Source organism: Colossoma macropomum, unplaced genomic scaffold, assembly GCF_904425465.1.
Source record: "Colossoma macropomum unplaced genomic scaffold, Colossoma_macropomum, whole genome shotgun sequence".
Lineage (NCBI taxonomy): Eukaryota > Metazoa > Chordata > Actinopteri > Characiformes > Serrasalmidae > Colossoma > Colossoma macropomum.
This window is the reverse complement of record NW_023494788.1, coordinates 1,564,726-1,587,255: the sequence shown is the minus strand read 5'-3', so window position 1 is coordinate 1,587,255 and position 22,530 is coordinate 1,564,726. Positions and strand designations below refer to the sequence as shown.

Below are 22,530 nucleotides of genomic sequence, written 5' to 3'. Positions count from 1 at the left end.
TGTGCTTCTCCCAGATTTGCTCCCAGTTGGGCTGCAGAATGTCACATTTCCCTCAATAAGATGAAAGTATAACAGTAAACATAACATATTATTCCTTTAAACCCCCAATCTGTGATTGCGCCCCCTGCAGGAGACGTACCTGGACGTGCTGTTCTCTCCCCTGCGCTTCACCGCTGAAGCCATCGTGAAAGCTCTGCAGGTGCGTTCACGTCTCCAGCCACCAGCTCCTCACTGCTTCTCTGTGAGGTGATCAGTAGTGACGCTGTTTTCTGTGCAGATTTATAAACGCGGTGCTGAGCGGTTCGTGGACGTCCCGTGGGACGCGCTGAAGAAGGAGGTCACGCTGGCTGTGGAGAACGAGGTGAGTGTCCTGCAAGAGTTTGAACACACCTGGTGAAGTGACGTTGAATTTCTAAGTGAAAATAAGTTAACACACGTGTGTGTGTGTGTGTGTGTGTGTATATATATATATATATATATATATATATATATATATATATATATATATATATATATATAAAAAATCTACAGGGAACTCACTGAAATATCTTTATGCAAATTTTAATGCACTTTTTCTATCTACACAGTTTTATAAAAAACATACACTGCACACAACTTTTGTGTTCAGTTTTTATCCCTCCCAAAATTCAACAAATAAACAATTATTGTGCAATAAAATGTGTAGAAGGCTCCATCTCAGTACCTTCAGTCAGGGAACATAACTGAACCATAATCCACTGAAATGATGTGTTCTAAGCTGTACTGACTCCACACACCCCGTCTCGTCTCCAGGCTTTTATTTTACTGTTCTGTTTAAAACATTCGGTTATGAAAAGGTACAAATACGAACTTTTCACCTGGAGAAACTTATTTAAGGTTCACAATCAGACCTTAAAACCACTGTTGGAGCTTTGAGGGAACATTTACACTGTTTGTACCTTGATGGACGAAAAATGTACCTGAACAGAACCTTTATTACTAACAGAGGGTGTGTTAACTTTAACAACACATGGAATTTGACCAGGGGTGCTTAAACTTTTGTACATGACTGTACTTACTCTAAGTGGAGTTTTGCTGTATTGAGCAATGATGGAATAGAGACGAGTAACTAATTAACTTTATATATTTTTAAGTAGGCTTGCTTTATGACCTATCTTAGCAGCGCTTTTATTTTGTAAGCCTTTCATCTTATTTTAGTATTATTTCTTTTTTTATTAGCTGTTTTTTTATTGTGCTTTATCATGCTTTATTTGTTGTTTACTGTAATATTCTACTTTAACTTTTCCATTTTATCTTAGTATTATTTTGATTTTTTTTTTTGGCGTGAATAAATTACTCAAATCCTCTACTCCTTTTTGTCATTTTATTATTTGCTAATATGTCATTTTTTTTTCTGTATTTGTTTTTTCCTTTCAACCTTTAAATTTATGTTCTTGTTCCTTTTGTTCTCTTTTCTGGGTTTTGTCTGTCAGTACCCTCTGAATTACACCTGCTCGTTGAAAAGGCGCTGTATAAATAAAGATGTGGTTGATTGACTGATTGATAAATGATATGATGAATCTCGCCTAACATGACCAGGAATATAAACTAGCAGATTAGGCTCCAGGATGATTTTTAAGGCCTTAATTATGATAAATAATTGGTGTAAAGTTGGTGTTATTGGTGTGTATTGTTGCTTTCAGGAAAAAAATGGAGATATGAAATAGTTCCAATTTTTGACATAATTTCAAAAGGTCAGTTGCCCTTTATAAGGTTTCAAAATTTCATGATGAACGGATCAACAGAAATGGTCCAAAATTACTTGGAAAAAATTATTTATCCATGTAATTCCATCAAAATGAAGAACGTTTTCTCTTTGGAGATACGAGGTTTTAAACCAACAGCAGTGAAATAGTGGTTTGGATTAGATGGTTATTAAGTTGGTATACAAGCGTGCAGTAATAGTCAATTCGGTTAACGGTGAAGTCGTTTAAAGTCACACCCGCCTGTTGTGTCTCGTTTCAGCTGCAGAGCAGCGTGACGGAGTTCGAGTTCTCTCAGGAAGATTACCGAATGCTGCAGGTGGAGTTCTGGAGTAAGTTCTACGCCTGCTGTCTGCAGTACCAGGAGGCTCTGTCCACTCCGCTCGCCCTGCACATCAACCAGACCACAGCCATGGTCTGCCTGCTCAAGAAGGTACCAGATCCACCCACCGGGGGGCGTCCTACATGTGTAGGGTTTGTGTTTAGATCATGGACCACTGTAGTCGTGCCTCATTATGCCCATATTAGGAACTCCGGGTCTGAGCTCCATTTCTCTATGGCCAGAATGAATAGGGTTTATGAAAAATCGCCTCTAGCGCCCCCTGTGTTAAATACAAATGTTCAGAACCCGATACGTTCTGTCCTGTGAACATTCTTCTCTCGAATATCACTGGATCCTCTGAATTACGAGGTCGTTAAAGAGCTATAATACTAATATTGCTACATGCGAGCTAAAGCTACTGCGCATCAATTTGACATCACTAAGCTACACAAAACTAAGGCGGGCTGTGGCGGTGCTCTGACCAGCTGTGCTACCTTATCAAAATGTTCTACAGCAGCGCATTTTTACAGGTAAACCCATAAATAAAACCTCTAGGTAGGATATTTTGATAAAGGCTAAAACTCCTTATCAAAAATACCACCCGTGTTAAACTACGGGGCTGAATTTCGCTTCTTTTTCTGTCAGTTTCTTGTTTGAATGTTCCCGTTCCACCTAAAATGGTGCAGCAGCTGTGACTAGCTGTCACAAACATCAGCAAACGAGACAAAATACTGACCTGTCAGTTCGGTGAAACAGCAAAAATCAGTTAATGTTACTCAGCTGTTAAGCGGAAATAGAGAAACCTCCCCATATCAGGCCTTTCAACCCTCCAGGAAGCTGAAGTCGTGACTGCTGCACCATTTAAGGTGGAATGGGAAAAAGTTGAACAAAAAGCTGGCGAATGTCCTGAGAAAAATGTTCCCAGCCTTAAAATAATAATGAGGATATTCTGAGAGCCTAAATCAGTTTATCAGGGTGAGCAGGGATATTAAGCTGAGTCGGTACCGGATCAGCCCGAGTTCAGGTCAGTTTGTAGATCTTTTCAAATCAAGCTAAAAGGAGAGATCTATCGGGTTTCACTGAGCATCAGGTGAAGAACAGAGAGCTGCAGGGAAACCTGCTGATTTTGTTCTGACTTTTCATTTCCCCTCAGGCTGAACATGGAAATGTACACTGACAAAGCCGGATTAAGGAGGCCGCCAGTCTAATGACGTGAACCCAGAGCGCAGTAGCTTTAGCTCTCATGGAGCGATATTCATATTTCAGCTCTTTAATGACCGCGTAACTCAGGGGATCCAGTGGTATTTGGGAGAAGAATGTTCACAGGACAGAACGTATCGGGTTCTGAACATTTTTATTGAACACAGGGGGCGCTAGAGGCAATTTTTCGAAATGGAGCTCAGACCCGGAGCTCCTAATATGGGCATAACGAGGACTACAGAATGACGCACAACTACAGTGGTCTATTGGTGTCCAGCCCTGGTCCAGGAGATCTACCTTCCTGCAGAACTCAGTTCCAAACACAGTCAGCCACACCTACTCCAACTAATGAACCTTTTCCCAAGTGTGTGATTCGCTGGGTTCAGTAAGCGGGCGGGGCATCTTACTGGACACAGGTTGGAACTAAACTTGGCAGATCTCCAGGACCAGATTTGAAGATTTTTAGATGGAATAATTAAAACGTTACGGCAGTTTAACGCCACAGCGCAAATCTCTCCTTTGCTGATAGCTACATAAGTGTTATTTGGAAAAGTAGTGATTCATAATAATTGATTGAATTGAATAATTGATTATTCGTTTCAGCGATCGATAGATTATTCTTGAGTCTTGAGAGTGGCCGAATGTTGATGCTGGTGTTTATAAACGATGGTTTCGAATTTTTGGACCCGCTGTGCGGCGGCCTTTACATCGAAGCTTGTTTGGTCAGTGAAGGTCATGGTCAGTCAGGGTTAACCCCTCTGTGTCTTGGCAGGGTTTTGTGTCGTTCCTGCTGCCGTGCTTTGCTGTGGATCACCTGTACCTGTCCGCTGATGAGTACCTGTCCTCGGAGGAGGAAACGCCTGTGGCTGAAGGAGGTAAGAGCAGAGTCTGTGAAGAAAAACATTTATGAGTTTATTTTGGTACCTGCAGAGTTATTTACATATTTATCTTAAATAGATGAACGAATGATGTTCTGATGTTACAGTGGAAGAAGTTTTGAAAAAAGAAATGAATTACACTACAGAATCATATGACTGAAGTCTGATCTGATCTGTCTCTCTCTGTGTCCGCGCCGTGTTTGTGTGGTCAGACTCTGATCTGAGCCGGGACATTCTGCAGATGGTCCACTGTCTGAGGATGGTGAGTGACTGCGTTCAGGGTGAGATGGCGTGTGAGATGGAGAAAGCTCTGGAGCTGCTGCTGTCTCCAGAGAGAGCCGCAGAACAGGTGCTGGAGAACCTGCTGGCCAACGACAGGTCAGTACCGCACATTCAAACTGTAGTACTTTTAATAGTAGGAGTCTTTAATTCAAATTCAGTAAGGTCCAGTTACAGAAAATTTCCTCGACCAAAGTTCTGGAACATCATAACGTCTAACCTGCATTATGATTCAGTGCCATATACTGTTTACTGAAGGAGCCTAGTAGGAATATCAACATCTTAAACAGTCAACAACTGAATATCAAATCAAATAAAGTACAGTTCAGTCAGATTTCAGCAACATTTATTGTCAGTTTTCTGTTTTTAGAGCCGCCATGTGAAATAACTTCCCTCTGACTCACTTTCTTCTCTGACTGCTGTTCCTCGCCTCGTCCCTCCCTGTGTGTGCCTCACTCACTCGAGTCGCAGTGCTCATTGTTATGCGCAGATCTGATTGGCTGAGTAGTGACGTGATGTTTACAGTGCATGCGATTGGTCTGTGAGTCTCCCGGGCTGCTAAACCGGCACAGTAATGACGGACCACCCCGTCCAAATTAAATAATTCTCCATAGTTTATCGGTTATAGGTCCAGGTCCGCATTAGACAGTGTCTGGGTTCAGACTCGGACCGCGGTCCGCCTACTAGTGACCTCTGCTGTATAGGGTCCTGTATGTAATAATATTGACCTATATATATTATATATGTGTAAGTGTCTGTATGTAGTATATCCCATATTTATACCGAACAAGAAAAACCTAAAACACTTTTACTGAAAAGATTTTAAAACCCAGCCTTAATGCCTTTGATGAAGACAAGAAGTTGCCCCATTGATAAAAACAACTTTAAAAGCAGAGCATTTTTTTTAATCATGTAAAAAAATTAAAGGAAATATGTGCTTTTGTTCTAAAAACGATGTTGTGTTTGTTGAGGTATTTAATCATATAAGAGTTATAAATCCTAATCTTCACCTCACAATCCTAAACGAGAAGGTTTTGCTCTTTCAGTCTTAAAAATAAAACAGTTTGTGTAAAGTGTTGTACAGAGTCAGGAGTGTTTCAGTCGGTCGTTAGTGTTAGTCTGTTTCTCCTAACGCTCTCCGACCGTCTCTCTCAGTGAGAACGTGATTGAGGACATCACCAATAAGCTGCAGGATGTGCGGAACCCTCTGGCTGCCATGGGTGCTCTGCTTAGAGAACTGGACCTGGAGACCGATGTGGAGACGGGCCCTGAGGCTACAGCGCCGCCTGCAGGTCAGAACAGACACCTACAGCCAATAATTTGATTTCAGTAATACTGATGATAATGACTTAGTTAAATATCTGACAATTATTAATACCAGTAGAGAATTCAGAGGTACTCCGTGCTCTAACAGGGAGAGCGTCCACATTGGTATCGCATCGCATCGCATCGCGTTGCAAGGCCTGCAGATTGACCACGCTGGAAACATCAAAATGTAAACCAACCATAGAGCCATCATGAAATGGCTGCTTTACTGACAGAGCTGTGAATCTGGGGTTTGAGTGTTCAGTGGATTGTTTTATTCCCAAATTTAACATCAGTATTCTGTATAACACAGTTAAACTAGTGTTATAGCGCCCCCTGGTGTTGAGCAGCTCAGTTGTGCTATTGTGTATTTGCTAAGTCGAATTGTAACGGGAGATGTTTGGTTTTGTTGTTGACACTCATTGCTTGCTGATAGGACGCTGTGTTAGAGCTGCAACAAGAACTGTACAAATCCTGCACACACATTTTTGAAAACAATATTTTTGTAGGGAATTAGAATGAAGAAGTGAACTATTTTGCACCACTGCAGTGAAGCTAAGGTGTGTGTGTGTGTTTCAGGTCAGTCTCTGAGCGTGCGGATCAGTCTCTCTCAGCTGTACGGCAGCACCGTGGCGGTCAGTGTGGTGTGTCAGGCGGTCTGTCAGGTGGCGTTGACCCGAGCGCTGCTGTGCAGAGATCTGCTTATCCTCCAACACCTCTACCTCCGCCTCGGAGACAACGTGAGTGGTTGGGTTTTTTTTTTATTTTTTTTTAAGGTGGCCCATACTCATTTTGTCTTCTTCTTCTTCTTCTTCTTCTTATTATTATTATTATTATTATTATTATCGTTTGTGTCTTACTGTTTGTCTTTTGTCAGAACTTATTACAATGAAATGGGATCATAAAGAGCTCAGGCCTCAGTTTAATTTTAAAATATATATTTTTAGTGCTGTACATTGATTTTTGAAAAATATAAAAGCTGGAAGTGATTTTGTCAAATTATATAATCTGTGAACTAAATTGATGCAACATTCATTTTCTTTTTTGTGGTACATAAACAGAACTGTGAGTTTATCTCCTCTAACTGTGCGCAGGTTCGTAAATCATCCTGTACATGATGCTCAGAGTTCTTCTGTTCTAAAGGGGGGGACGGTTCTCTCACCTACATTGTATTGACACACAGAGGAGGAATCATAAATAATATCTGAAGAGGTTTATTGTGCATGTGTGTTTAGATGCTCCTGGCGGGCAGCACTCAGTCCCTGCAGCTGCAGCAGGATCTGATCCCCCGCTGCTCTCACCTGCTCTGCTGCTATTACCTGTTGAAGCAGCTCAGCCAGACGCTCGCCTCACCTGTACCGCTCGACACACTGTGAGTACACGCACGCGCACACACACACACACACACACACACACACACACACACACATACTGAGCTGGTATGAAATAGTTTGGAAGAGTTTGATGTCGTATGTAAACGTTAAAGTTTCAAAATGTACCAAAAAACAAAAGTGAACTGTTAAAACGGCCTGTTTTTTAAATTTGTCATGGTTGTGATGTCAGCACCATGAACACGATTCCATACCACCTCCAGTTCCACCTGCTGTTGTTTAGCCCCGCCCCTGCAGCCTGGCAGCAGTTTAGCCCCGCCCCTGCAGCCTGACAGCACCTGGCAGAGCAACTGTGTCAGATATATATATCTCTCTCTCTCTCTCTCTCTCTCTCTCTCTCTCTCTCTCTCTCTCTCTCCCCCTCTCTCCCCCTCTCTCTGCCCCTCTCTCTCTTTTAGAGATGCTAACCTGCAGCACCTGTCTGTGTTGGAGCTGTCGGACTCTGCAGCGCTGGCTCCCAACAGATCAGGTCAGAACAAAAACAGCAGCACTGTCTGTGTTGCTCAGGGTGGACGATATTACAGTATAGTGTTATTGTGAAAAATCAAATACCTGTTCATAGTTTTTAGTCTTTGTTTTGCTGTTTTTAAGTATTTTTTAGCATTTTGTCTGTTATTTGTTCACAAACCTCAAAAGATATTGAGATGTATATCATATATATAATGATGTATCAAATATTGTTCTGTACTATTCTTGCCATTTTTTCTCTCTCTCTCTCTCCTCTCTCTCTCCTCTCTCTCTCTCTCTCAGTGCTGAATCCTCAGACGGTGATGGAGTTGTTTTATCAGAATGTGGGCCGTAAGGTCATCGTCTCTCAGCTGTTTGGTCAGAGGGACACGCAGGCGGCGCAGAGTCCACTACACTGGCCTCAGCTCAGCTCCAGTGTGGTCACTCTGCTGGGACAACTGCTGTATCCTCACAAACACGCCATGCAGAAACCTTCTAAAATCAAAAACAGACTCGTCTAATATTTTCTGCCCTTGGTTGTGAATAATTAGTGATGTGCACCGTTCGAGGTGCCAGTATCAGAATACTGAAATCACTGTTTGGTTATTTGCTCAATTCTATCTGTATTATAACGGTAAAGTTTGCTATCACAGCACATGTGTCTGAACATGAGTGCATCGCCATTGTCATTGTTTATGATGTGGCCAAGACTCTGTTTACACCTGGTCACTTCATGCATCTTGAATATCAGAATTAAATCTGGATGAGGTTAAGCAACATGAAAATGCAAGTGTAAACGCGCACAAGTCATTTAAAACAGACGCAAATCTGATCACTCAGCACTTCAGGAGGTGAACTGAGACTCTTTTGAGCCACATTATAGCAGCGTAAACACGTCAGTCTCTCCAAGACACATTCAACAACTGAAACTCCTCCCAGAACAACTGAAACTCCTCCCAGAACAACTGAAACTCCTCCCAGAACAACTGAATCCCCTCCTAGAACAACTGAAACTCCTCCTAGTCTCCTCCCAGAACAGCTGAAACTCCTCCTAGTCTCCTCCCAGAACAGCTGAAACTCCTCCTAGTCTCCTCCCAGAACAACTGAATCCCCTCCCAGAACAACTGAAACTCCTCCTAGTCTCCTCCCAGTAGAGCCAAAACTCCAAGTATAAACAAAACCCCCAGTAAAACTGAAACTCCTCTCAGAACAACTGAAGCCTCTCCCAGTACAAACAAAACTCCTCCTAGTCTCCTCCCAGTACAGCCAGAACTCCTCCTTAAACTCCTCCCAGTACAACCCAAACTGCTGCCCATGCTGGTCGTCCCTGTCTGTCCGTGTCTGTAGGTGGTGATCATGGTGGACGCTCCTGGTTGGGGACGAAACTAAATGCTTAATAACATCACAGACAGACACGACTGTACAAAACACACTGCAGAGGAGAGGCTGAACGGCTAAACGGCTGGTAATTGTTTGCTGTGTAACGAGCAGATTTGCATATTGCATCAGGCACAGCAATCAGATTTCAGTCCGACTAACCAGAGATGCATGTGGCTAAAATCTGATCAGAACACAGTCCAGATACTGGTCACAGGAAGTGAGCAGGTGTAAACAGGGTCTGAGAGGTCAGGGGGAAACTCTGCCTGTTCTGGTGGTGCTAACTGCTCTAGCTGATGTTAGCTGGGTCCAGAGGAAGTGCAGTGTCTTTCTCTGACTAACAAACATGTTGGCACATCGTCCACTGAGGAGAACATACCTCGTCTCCTCCATCATCCAGCGCTGTGCCAGTTAGCGTTCGCTCATTAGCTCATCTGAAGATGTAGCCTCTGTTAATCATGACATGGGAAGCTTACACCCTTAATTCTGCCCAAAGTCTGTTTTTTCCCTTTTAGTTCGTTTTTTGGTTAACTGGAAATTCGTTCAATAACTTGAATATAAAAATTAGTCGTAATGTACTTGTCTGTTAATAAGGCAAAACAAGGTTATGAATATAGCATATTTCATATATTGCTTTACAAAGCGAATATAAAAATAAAGTACAAAAACAATTTACATTTAACATTTAGGCATGTAAGAGAATAGAAATCAACATGATTAATACATGATCATAAACAATAGATATAAAAGAAAAACATTTATTTTTAAAATCAAATAAAAATGTAAATTAGGATAAGGTACTATAGTAATAATAATAATAAATATCAGTCGTTCACGCTTCAGTTCCAGCTGCTCCACGGCTTGTTTGGAGACCAGAGCGTCGTCTGATGCAGCTGAGTGAGTCAGGCAGTGCTCTGGTGTTCATGCTTGGCTAATGCTAACCCCAAGAGACTGGCTGTGTCTGATTCTTTCAGATGAAGCAGACTAGACAGCAGGGAGGTGATGGAGGGTGAATGTTTTCATTTGAAAATGTGTCTTTGTGGCACTCTGGTATAACGATTCTGACACAAGGAAGAAGTATACTGGATAAACCTGTACACGGCCCACTGTTAGTCAGGCTCTGGTTCTGAATTTATTTAATTCTTTACATCATCGTGTCCAGCTGGCCCAGCAACCCCGGCTTCCTGTTCCCAGAGTGCATGATGGGAAACTGCCAGTACACACAGCTCCAGGTGAGGTTTAATAATGATTAATCAGTTCTAAACCCATCAGATGTTCGCTTAAATCTGAGTTCAGCAGATCTGCTCTTCCAATTATAGACCAGATCAGAATGTTTGTAAACAGGAGCGTTGGCTGTGCATCCAGTCCGCGGCAGAAGCAGCTCGGTTTAGGTAGTGGTAAATACAAACAGAACAGACTGAAAGAAAATATGGTAAATAATTTCAAACATTGTTTGTTTGAGGCTGTAATGTCAGATGTTTTGGGGGAAATGGGCTCCATATGCTGTTAAGATGTGTGAAGTAGTCCAGTTTTTTCCTGCTCCTGGAAAGTCTGTTGGCAAAAACTACGTTTTGCTTTCTGCTTTATCCTCGTTGGAGCTCCTCAATTCTACTTATTTTATGTTAATTTGAAACGCGGTTGTGTTTTGGAGCTCCGCCGTGCTTCACTGTGACTTAGGCAGTGCTAAAGTGACTGGGTATCACCTCAGAGCAGCTAGCCCCGACCCTGAGTCTGTTTAGAATTATCATAGCAGGTAAAATAAAGACTACTTATAAAGTTACGTTTTTATTAAGCACTGCAGTCAAAATGAACGGCTGCTGCTCATGATTAAATGACCGAAAATGAACCCCACGCAGTCCCGTTGATGACGTTGTCGGAGGGGAAGAGGAGTCAGAATTGTCCACAATGGTGGTGATAGGAACCAGGCGTCCACCACTAAAAGCTGAAAGATAGAAAGTTACTACATGAAGTGGTTATGAATTCACTGCCTGATGACTGAGACACTGTTTTATGATAGTTATGAGAACTTAAACTCCATTCATGGTGGAGGGATACATGCAGGGCGCTGAGGCAAAATAGTCCCCAAAGAAAACTGATTATTTCAGATTTTCCACTATTTTCCATCATCAACATTCCATATAAACTCAGAAGACTCGTGTAGGTTCACTGGTGGTTCTGGATAGTAAATAAAATGTCTATATTTGTGTTGTAGTCATGGCGACCCCTGGTTCCTATCACCACCACTGTAAAGACATCTGAACCATTTCACACCAAACCACTCTCAGACACTGTGTATATCTCAAGGACTGAATTATTCAGAAATTTTGAAAACTTGGTGGAATTCCCTTATAAAGGCACAAGAAAAGCTTTAAAGTACTCAGGTTTGCCAGTATGAACAGTGACGACATTAGGAGCAGAGTCTAATAATGAATATGTAGAGATTCACACACTCAGTATTTCGATGGTTCATCACAAGATGACTGTAAAAGTCCTGTTTTCTCCAGTACATTATTTAAATAACTCTCAGATCAGGATCAGGATTGGTACAAGATCTGCTTGCATCAGTGATCCTGCGGCCAGTGTTATCCACCCGGAGGTTCTTTGCGGTGACGTAGCGCTGATTTGTGTCACCATTAGAATGTTCTCAGATGTTCTTAAAGATAAATGAAGCCAAATTTCAACTCGTTTGAACAAGTAGTTGCTTAGAAAGTTGTTTGTGATATTTCTGCGTCAGTGTTTCTCAGCCCTGGTTCTGGAGGCCCAGTGCCCTGTGCATTTTAGCTCTTTTCCTGCTTTAACACATCTATTCTAACTGAGTACTGGGCTGATAATGAGCTGATTAGGTGGATCAGGAGTTTTGGGAGCAGGGAAATCAATAAAGTGCAGGCCAGTGGGCCTCCAGGACCAGGGCAGAGAAACACTGCTCTAAGACTAGAACAGCCTATATAAATAGTGAAGCTGTGGTCAGTTGTTCTCGTCTCTCCTAATCAGATTTTTTTGTATTTATCTGTAGGAGTATGTGCGTCTGATTGGTCCATGGTGTCAGGCCAATGTGGGCTCCTGTCGGTTTATCCTGGGTCAGGCGTACCTGGCCAGCGGAGAAGGGCAGAAGGTAAATCTCACCTCCATCCTGTTTTGGATCTGTGTTCAGACGGTCCGCCAAACGGTTGTGTGTTACTGTCAGAATCATTGAATGTGTTTACATGCACTTGATAATCTGATAACTGCAGAAAATCGGATTGCGTCAGTTACTGGTTCAGTGCGTTTTCATGCTTTGGGGTAATCAGATAATGGGGAAACTCTGGGTCTACATGAGTCAGACAGTAATCAGATTTCTCCTTTACAACCAGCCAATTAACTCACAGAATAATGTTATGCGTTATGTTGCAGGCGCTGCAGTGTTTCCAGGAGGCGGCCCCGGAGGTGGAGAAGGAGGAGTTTCTGGTTAGACTGACAGGCTCAGAGGAGGAGGCGGGGACTACAGCTCCACGCTTACTCTATTACAACAAGGTGCAGCAGCAACACGCGCAGCATTCTTCATCCTGTTTACGTTGTGCTCAGTTATGCTGATGTGTTCATGTTTTTCATATTATCAGGTCCTGCGGCTCCTGGAGGACGTCGGTTTGCCGGAGCTGGTCATTCAGTTGGCTACACTGGCCATATCGGAGGCTGTGAATGATGAGAGGAGTCAGGTAGGTACAGATGACACAGATCTGACATCACTGACGCTCTTATGCAGTCACTGTGAGTGTGTGTGTGTGTCACGGCAGCATGTCTGATCCACTCACACCAGCGCAACACACACTAACACACCACCGCCAGGTCAGTGTTACTGCAGTGCTGAGGATGACCCGCCGCCCTAATAGTACCTGCTCTGTGAGGGTCCATGGGGGTCCTGACCATTGAAGAACAGGGTGTAAAGGTGCTAACAAAAGTATAGATACAATGAGGTGGACTTGAAGTGTCCGGTTTGTGTATATCTGCCTATTCAGACTACAGCAGTTCAGCCCCGCCCATTCATGATGAAGTTATAAGGAGTGTTTCAGCCTGGGCTGCTTTTTGAATGAGGCAACGTTCAAAAATGTAAATTAGCTCATTCTAAAAGGAACAGTAACAAAAACAGGCTGTTTAATTGTAAGAGATTTGAAAACGGTCACACAAAATTATGATTTCTTTGGAAAAATTAACCACCAATGGTTCCAAAACGCGCTTTGTCATATTCTTTACTTCATAACGTTCATATATCATAAGCTACATTCTAAAGGTGGGGGTTGTATGAGAGCTGTAACTGTCTTCTTTCCAGTCAAATAGATGGTGATGTAATTTTAAACCCTTATAATAAAAGAAGCTGAACTCAGTTTTTTTTTTTTCTACTGAAAGTCGACCCATTTTTTTCACAAATCTGGGCTATAAACTATAAACAGATGGCGTCTCTTCAGTGATCTGCTCTGTAAAAATTACATAAAAAATACAAAGAGCATCTATAATTTTTGGCTTTCATCAGTAAACTGTAAGCATATGGCATTATGTTAAGGATCATAAAACACTTTCTGTTAATTTGAGGGGAACTTTTACAAAAAAAAAAAACACGTACATTTATTTCATGCAGTTACTGAATAATTTGCCCTACGATTTGGGCTTGAAAATTCAGATGGAAACACTAAAATAGACCCACGAGCATAAGAGGTTTATAAAGGGGATAATTGTAGCACGTGGCTCCTTTAAGAAAGCCTGCTGTGTTTTTTGCAGGCTGCTCTGTGGACGCGGATTTTTAAGCACCATCTGGACCTCGGACACAACAGAGAGGCTTACGAAGCCCTGACGCAAAACCCGGACTCCAGCAGGTACAGAGTCCAGAACGTCCCTTTGATTAGTTGCTCAGAGCTGATCTCTCTGCCTTGATGGTTCGCGTTTGTGTGTAAGCGACCCGTCAGTTTATCATCAGTGTGGAAAGATCTGCTCCCTGGATGACCCACATGAACTATTTTACATCCTAAGGCCTGTTTCTCACATGCTGCCTCTGTGTGGAGTGAGCGATGGGGAACGTCCAGCAGGACTCTCATGGTTTTATTCCGACATTGGAAATTTGTCTGCGACAGTGAAATCGCTTGAAAAGTCGTTTGGTGTGAGGTCGGCTTCAGTTAGTTGTTACTAGTTAAGTGACTTACGGATTTGTGGTGCAACCAAATTTAATAAAAGGACAGTTTGAAACTTAACTAGTGTAACTAAGGACTCAATAAAGACTTTAAGCACAAACTTACGTATAAACTACCCAGTCCAGGGGTGTCCAGAGTGGCCTGTGGCTTCTGTTTCAGAGTGTGTTAAGTGGGCCGCCAGCCAGTGCGCTGGAAAAAAAACCTTGTGTCACATTTAGGGAAAAAAAGATCATGTTTGAGGATGAGAGCAAGGTAACGTGTGTGTGTGTGTGTGTGTGTGTGTGTGTGTGTGTGTGTGTAGGCAATTGGACTGTCTGCGGCAGCTGGTGGTCGTCCTGTGTGAACGTGCTCAGCTTCAGGATCTTGTCCAGTTCCCTTACGTCAACCTGCACGAGGAGGTCAGTTTTCTCCACACACACTTCTGGTGCTGCTGATTAGGGCTGTAACGGTACACAGTCACGATTCGGTCCACACTGTGGTTCAGACATTACGGTGCTGTACGACCCCAAATACATAAGGCTATTTATTCTGAACAGACAGTGATGCAGCTTACAGTTTGTCCCACAGAGAGTCGTGTAGCGCCCCCTGAAGAAACTTCAGCTACTGCAGCCCGTGGAGCCCATGTGTCCAACACAAGGCCCGCGGGCCAGATCAGCCCCATGACACAATCCTATCCGGCCCGCAAAAGTATTTTAATTTTGTTAATATTAACCTGTTTTACAATGCGCTGCACTACAGTCCCCAGCATGCACTGCAATGTTATGTTCACTCCGACTCTCCTACCCCAGCAGCAGTCTATGGGACAGGGTTACACCTCAATTCTACACCCTTCTAAGCAATTCCACACCAGTCACATCAGCAAACACACAACTGCATTTCAGCTGCAGTTCAACCAACATAAACACTGAACGGCAGCTCAGCAGCTCAGAAACTGAGCCCAAGAGTTAATGACCTTGCAGCAGGTTTTAAAGACTGAGCACCTGGGGTCATTTTAACATTAAATATTTTAAGTATTCGTGTAGCATTTCAAGGTTTTCTACAAGTGGCTGTGTTTTACTGTTGAAGTTTTGAGTAAACAGTGGCCAGTTCAGGTTACAGCACCTTTAAAAAATGAAATAAAAAAACATTTATAAAATGCAGATTAGTTCCGATTTTGTAATATGACCCTTTTACTCGTTGAGTTTGACACCCGTGCTGTAGAGGGTCATTTACACTCGACGGGGAAACTCACTACCATTAACTAGTCTGTGGGCTGATGGTTCAGCTTCAGCTGTGATTTTGTAGTTTGGAGCAGAAAACAGTAAAATCTGTAAGTCTTGGTGCTGAATCTCTTCACAGGTGCAGAAACGCTGCAGATACACTGTGAATAAATATTGTGACGTCGAGTTTTGAGAACTTCCTGAAGTGAATTTCGTTTTTGCCTTACTGCACATCTGTACTGTCAGTTAACCTTTGTTTTGGATGAATCAGCAGTGATTGGTTGGTCATCTGCATGAATTTGCTTTGTTATTGTTAAGTTTTTTTGTTTTTTTTTTGTATTGTTTCAAGGTCTTTGATTAATCATCAGTATAACTGGTACACTGTTTTTCACTACTGACCCGTACCTGTGTCGTTGTAGGTGGTCAGTATAATTGAGTCTCGTGCCCGAGCGGTGGATCTGATGACCCATAATTACTACGAGCTGCTCTACGCATTTCACATCAACCGCCACAACTACAGGAAAGGTACAAACCAGCGAAACAAACTCCAGCTTTCCGTTTGCTGGTTATTTTCTGAAAGAGGTCACACAGATATTATGGTGTCCTCAGCGTAAACAGGAATGAAGACCGTTCAGTGTGGTCAGTGCTGACAGTGTGATGTGTTTTCAGCCGGTACAGTGATGTTTGAGTACGGTATGCGTCTGGGTCGGGAGGTCCGGACTCTGCGCGGGTTACAGAAGCAGGTGAACTGTTTCCTCGCTGCTCTGAACTGCCTCCGCCTCATTCGGCCCGAATACGCCTGGATCGTCCAGCCTTCGTCCGGACCTGCTGTGAGTATCGCTCATCTTCACCCCGATAGACTGAAGCCTTAAAGCGACGATTCAGCCGGAAATCATGTTTACAGCCGAGACGTGTTTGGTGTCTGAAGTTTGCGTCTTTGGTTTGAACACTGGAGCTACGAGGCTAACGCAGCTAACAAGTAAAGAAGCTGTTACCCCACCAGTTAGCATCGTGCATAAATCATCACACTGGCCTCAAACTGTGTCAGGGTTCCTGTGAAGTGTGGAATTTGATTTATTGAGTCTTTTGATAAGTATGGAAAAAAAAAACTATGAGAAAAGTGTTTCCAGATTGTTGCCTCATTTCCGTTTTCTAAAATATGAAATTCAGAATTTCTAAAAATAACTTGATCGCACAAGCAGCATGTTTTTCATGGTGATTGGAGCAGCAATAATCCAGTTATCAGGAAATAAAGGGACTCTTTTCTGCGTAAGGAAACCGTACGACTGCATTCATCGTTTCCATGGACACAGTGAATAAACAAGGCTGCACAGACGGCATGAAAATTAAATAATTTAATTATTTAACTTTTTCAGCTCATTTTCAGATTCTTATTTATAAAAGAGCCTAAAAAATATGAGGGGAACAATAATAATGTTATTTAATTAATATATTAAAGGGAAAATAATGAGTACAGGTCGCACTGGTTAGTTTAATTCCTCTTTGGGAGACACGTTTGGCCGTGGAACATCGTCCAGCTTTCTGCGTAGCAGTGTGGACTGAACGGAAGTGGTCTGAGGACTGTAAAAGGTCTGAAAGATAAAAATAATAATTATAATAATTTTATTTATGTAGCACTTTTCATGCTGGTGGCAGCTCAAAGTGCTTTGCAGACAGGTGATAAAACACAGTTATACAGAAATCATTAGTATTTATTTAGACTCTTAATGGTTGTAAAATTCTGATTTAATCCCGTCTCAGAGGTAATACGGAGTTGATCTCTGAGGATGAGCAGTAACTCTGTTTCTTTCTGTTAATCAGTCTGATCGTCCCGGAGCGTCGCCCAAGCGCACTCATGACGGCGAGCTGGCTGCAGCTCCAGGTAAATATTTCATTCAGTGCATTTACACGTAGAACATAATCTGATAAAATCACATTTTTTAAATCCTAACCAGTGCTGAGAACAGGAGACCCACACAGTCACGCTTTCCACCGATTTTCTGTGATTGATCGTTGTTTGTCATCAAAGTCCTCACACTGCTCTGAATGAAACACTCACACTTTCAGATTATACACGTGAACAGGGGTCCCGACCGACGGCTCCGATCCTCAGAACCTCGGAGTTTCTCACGAACTGACGTGACTTTAGATCTAAACCAATCAACCTTTATTTCGACTCAGACGTACATTGAGGGTGACCCTCGTTTACAGTGTAGCCGAGCAGATTACACAGATTGGCAAAGTTGAAATTAAATTTATCAATTAAAATAAATGAAAATTAGCCAGACAAAAAGATTTATTAAGAAAAAGCAACAAATTAACAGCTGAAATTCCAAACAGGCATAAAATATCAATAAAGTGTATAATAAAGACATTTTAATGAAGTAAAAGACCCAACTTGGATAATAAGCAATAAGAAAACTAAAATTTTAGTAGTAAATTTAGTAGAATAGAACAGTAAAAGAATAAACATCAAATAAAACGGTTGCAATAAAATAGTAAGAGAAGTAACAATAATAAAATTAAACAAAAAGGAGAAAAGTTGAACTCAGACGGTTTCAGGCTGTCTGAAGGTGGTCAGAGTGAAGGTGTAACATGTGAGCGAGTTCCAGACAAACACAGTGATATTGATATTGGGCGTATCAGTGTGGATGTAAGTGCATTGATTCTCAGGTAATTACCTCACCTGTCCATGCAGTGAATGATGTGTGTGATGTGACGCTGTTGTGTCTGCAGTGAGCCGTCAGATCGAGATTTTGGAGCTGAAGGATCTGGAGAAGGAGTACATCCTCTCCCGCTGCCGCCTCACACTCGCACAGCAGCACCCGCCGTCAGCCGCCATCGCAGGTACAGCACGCGCACGCACTGCCCGTCACGGTTTTCATCCAGATGATCATGTTTTCTTTCAGTCAGTCAGCACATATTAATACCTGATCAGGTAAATCTATGTAACGTGAATATTTGAGCCAGTATTAGTGACAGAGCCAGTTTAACACTTGGTGTAATAGTTTTGTCAAATACAAAGTATTTACATGTGACAGTCACACATGCCATATGTTGTCATTTTCACCGAGTGGCACAACCGTCTAAGCGCTGACCCCGTCATCGGGAGATCATGAGGTGATGCTACAGCCGTCCGTGTCCAGCAGAGCACAGTTGTCCTCTCTCTCTGGGTGGGCAGGATGGCCCCCCCGTCTACCCCCCTCACCCAGTCAGCGCAGGCATCTGTTAGCTGATGTAACAGATCTGGCGGTTGGCATCTCCTCCAAGCGTGTTCAGCTGTCCAGTGACGCTGCGTTAGGGTGTCTACAGAAACGCAGCCCTCCAGTGTACTTCAGTCAGGACGCTGCGTCAGTCAGTCTGTCGGACTAGAAACGTGTCTGTATGCAGTGAAGAGACGCATCATCGAGCGTCAAACAAGTTCAAACCATCTAAACTTTTGCTGCGATGCATTCTGACGTGGAGGCACGTCAACCAGTAGAAACGTGCAGGCAGAAGACGGATGATAATCCAAGATGGACGGTAGCGACGCTGTGCACTCTTTAACTGTTCGGTGAAAACGACTAAAAATGATTGAAGCCATTTGTGTGGCTTCCTTTTTTGTTTATAAAGAAGAAGAACGGATTCTTACCAGTTTCTTATTTAAGGCGCTCCTGAATTAAAGGCTGTAGAGGGTGAATATAACTGAATAACTGGTCTGATACACTGAGATGTTTCTTTGCTTGGTTCCTCAGGCAGCGCCTCGGCAGCGGAGATGGTTGCCCTGCTGGTCCAGGCTGGTCTCTTCGACACGGCGCTGTCTCTGTGTCAGACGTTCAAACTGCCCCTGACGCCCGTCTTCGAGGGACTGACGTTTAAGTAAGTTTCACTGCGTGACGTTGAGGCTCGTGATGGGTCGGCGCTGTTCAAAGCGATAGTTTAGTGCGGTGTTTATACAGTTTCCTCCACTAACCCACAGTATATGTTAATCAGCTGGGATGTGTTTGATGTCTGGCATTTGTTTCTTTAGTTGTAGCACTGGAGCTACGAGGCTAACGTAGCTAACAAGTAATAGAAACTAATACCCCACCAGTTAGCATGGTGCTAACTGCATGTCTAAATCATTACACACCTGCCTCAAACGTGCTGAAGTTGGCTTCATATTCTTATTGAGATTTTCTGTTCCACCTTAAATGGTGCAGCAGTAATATTCTGGCCCCTGAGGCACCATTTAAGGTGGAATGGGAAATTGCAGTGTGTGGTTTCTGTATATTTTCTATAAGAATGGACTGAAGTACATTTAGCATGAAAGTGTGAATATTTCCCGTTGTGTCTGAGATGATGAGTGTAATGTCTGTTTCAGGTGTATTAAGCTCCAGTACGGAGGAGAGCAGAGTCAGAACGAGGCCTGGAACTGGCTGGCAGCCAATCAGCTCCCGAGTCTCATCACCACTAAAGAATGCAGGTGTGTCTGCTGGAATCTCCTGCTTTTCCCTAAACTCCCCCCCAGAAAAAAACTTGTGAAGGATCTTGGAACAAACACTGAAGTTCATAAGAAGGTTTTTAAACTAAATATAGGAAAATTATCAACTTTAAGATGTTATTAGCGAATTACGAGGGTTTCCAGTCCAGGCGACTCCACACTGCACCTTGTCTGTGCTTCGTCTCATCTTGCACACCTGATGCAACTCATTATCTAACTAACCAGCTTCTTGTGGGCCGACTGGTGTAGAGTAGGGAAAACCTACTGGCGTCACATGGACAGGTCTCAACAGACAAGGAGGCGGTTAGGACCAGTCGCAGTCAGGGGGAGGTCTCAACAGACAAGGAGGTGGTTAGGACCAGTCGCAGTCAGGGGGAGGGCTCAGAACAGACGAGGAGGCGGTTAGGACCAGTCGCAGTCAGGGGGAGGGCTCTGCTGATGCTAATACATAACTATTTATAAGATGTGTAAATTGGGAGTAAATCCACATCTATCATCTCTACAAAAAATTATTATTTATTTGTGTAGAGTTAAACATGCAGTATAAGCAGTTTGGAAAGAGTGTGTGTGTGTGTGTGGTGTGTGTGTGTGTGTGTGTGTGTGTGTGTGTGTAAAGTGCAGATGTTGTAGTGCAGTAACACTCTCCTCTTCTGGAGTTCAGTAAATACGTTCCGGATATCGATATGATTCCAGTATCATCGTCCATCATAGAAAGAAATGAGGAAAATTATATTAAAGTTATTTAAAGACTAATTTTCTGTGACTCCAGTCTGAGCTGAGTGTTCCTGTTGCTGAATTTGGGTGGTTCTCTCCTCTCACAGTGCTACAGATGAAGCCTGGAGACTTTTGGCCTCATACCTGGAGAAGCATCAATCCCAGAATGCTCAGTACCATCGCTGTGTCATCAACAGGCTGCTGTCTCACGGAGTGCCCGTTCCTGATTGGCTGGTTAATGCCTACAAGGTCAGCACCACCCTCTGCGTTCTGTAAACTGTAGCACGTTTATCCAGTTGGAATGAATGAATTAATGTTTGCTCTGATCTCGTCTCTCTCAGCTGAAATCGTGACCTCACAGTGCCGCGTTAGTCGTAGCTGCATGTTTCTTTAGTACCGGCGCTGGAGCCGACACTCACACTGTTATCAGAGCGTCTTTAATGAGGCATTTCACTCGGTTTCTCTGCAGGAAGTGGACGCTGCAGCTCTGCTGCGTCTGTACCTCAACTATGACCAGCTGGAGTGCGCCGCCGAGCTGGTTCTGGAGTACGTGGACGCTCTGCTGGGAAGGGGACACCAGTATTTCGGGATACCGGTGAGCAGCATCGCCTGAACGCAGAGCCTGTTCTGTAGGGAATGAGTTACTGTGCCGTGTCGCCCCACATTCATTACATTGCTGAATGACTTTTACCAAAGCTCCAGCTTTTTAATCGACTCCCTGTGGTGAAATAAATGGCTATTTAAAATACTTGAATGCAACCAGCAGATGGCGTAGTTCTGCGCTTTCCTCCTCCATAGTTAAGCATTTCTTAGTCCTGATCCTGGTCTACGTTTGGAAACTTCTGCTGCCACTTCTGTCCTCCTGCTCCTCTTCGACCCCTCAACACTATTTATGCATCGCTGCTGTTGGAACTAAACCTTGTATATCCATTTTGGTCATTTTTCAGTTTTTTTACAGAATCTGAAAATGCCTGTTGTCCTTTACACTGTGTATCAATTTCATGACGAATGGACCAATAGAAACGACCCAAAATGACCTGGAAAAAAGTCTGGTTCCATTGACTTGCATTAAAAGTAAAGTATGTTTTTTCCTTCTCCTGTAAAGTTACTATTTTGGAGATACGAGGTTTTTGTTCCATCAACAGCGATATATTCATGTGTTTATATTCATGAGTATTTGTTATTGATTGTCACTGTTTTTGCATAGTAGCACAGCCCTAATACACTTCGTAGTTAATCAGTTGCTGCACAGGGACCAGAGCATGCGAGCGGAGTGGAGTGGGTGATTTTTCTCGGAACAGCTGATCAGAGTCGGAGCGTCACTGTTCGCTCTAAAATCACTCCAGTGTCGCTCCATCCTGTGAGATGGACAGTCCTTTATTCCACACTGGCTGCCTCTGAGTGACACGAGTGATGCAGCAGCGACTCCACAGCTCAGACGCGACGGCCACCCGTACACAGCGTCTTCACACACGTTCTGGAAGTTCACACTGATAAACACAGATCTACTGACGTCGGGGTCAGTCTCGCCGCCCATTGTGCTGCGTAAATGCTAAAGAAGGTGGTGTTAAAAGCTCGTGTGTTTGTTTACACTCAGCACATTTCTAGATTGTTATTGAGCCGTCGCTTCAACACTAAACCTTCCGGGAAAAACCTGTGAAGCTCGATGTTTTAGTTTTTCATTTGATAACAGCCATAACTTTATAATGAAAGTGTTCAGTGTCTCCATACATTTAGGAAATACATCAACCAGGCATAACATTCTGACCACCTCCTTGTTTCTACACTCACTGTCCATTTTATCAGCTCCACTTACTATATAGGTGCACTTTGTAGTTCTACAGTTACAGACTGTAGTCCATCTGTTTCTCTGATACTTTGTTAGCCCCCTTTTACCCTGTTCTTCAGTGGTCAGGACCCCCATGGACCCTCACAGAGCAGGTACTATTTGGGTGGTGGATCATTCTCAGCCCTGCAGTAACACTGACATGGTGGTGGTGTGTTAGTGTGTGTTGCGCTGGTCTGAGTGGATCAGACACAGCAGTGCTGCTGGAGTTT

General features: G+C 43.2%; 1 protein-coding gene across 1 annotated transcript in view; it reads left to right on the top strand.

Annotated features, from left to right (window-relative positions):
- nup160 (nucleoporin 160) overlaps positions 1–22,530 on the top strand; it is a 33,249-nt gene that overhangs the window by 9,080 nt on the left and 1,639 nt on the right. The window contains exons 10-33 of the mRNA XM_036568000.1: positions 131–199; positions 278–361; positions 2,005–2,175; positions 4,037–4,139; positions 4,355–4,520; positions 5,577–5,713; positions 6,306–6,466; positions 6,962–7,098; positions 7,516–7,586; positions 7,868–8,027; positions 10,104–10,173; positions 11,955–12,053; positions 12,332–12,451; positions 12,538–12,633; positions 13,691–13,785; positions 14,399–14,495; positions 15,716–15,821; positions 15,966–16,126; positions 17,118–17,178; positions 18,033–18,143; positions 19,031–19,154; positions 19,639–19,740; positions 20,580–20,721; positions 20,942–21,067. Coding sequence (XP_036423893.1) covers positions 131–199; positions 278–361; positions 2,005–2,175; positions 4,037–4,139; positions 4,355–4,520; positions 5,577–5,713; positions 6,306–6,466; positions 6,962–7,098; positions 7,516–7,586; positions 7,868–8,027; positions 10,104–10,173; positions 11,955–12,053; positions 12,332–12,451; positions 12,538–12,633; positions 13,691–13,785; positions 14,399–14,495; positions 15,716–15,821; positions 15,966–16,126; positions 17,118–17,178; positions 18,033–18,143; positions 19,031–19,154; positions 19,639–19,740; positions 20,580–20,721; positions 20,942–21,067 — 2,769 coding nt within the window. The remainder of the gene's footprint in view (positions 1–130; positions 200–277; positions 362–2,004; positions 2,176–4,036; positions 4,140–4,354; positions 4,521–5,576; positions 5,714–6,305; positions 6,467–6,961; positions 7,099–7,515; positions 7,587–7,867; positions 8,028–10,103; positions 10,174–11,954; positions 12,054–12,331; positions 12,452–12,537; positions 12,634–13,690; positions 13,786–14,398; positions 14,496–15,715; positions 15,822–15,965; positions 16,127–17,117; positions 17,179–18,032; positions 18,144–19,030; positions 19,155–19,638; positions 19,741–20,579; positions 20,722–20,941; positions 21,068–22,530) is intronic.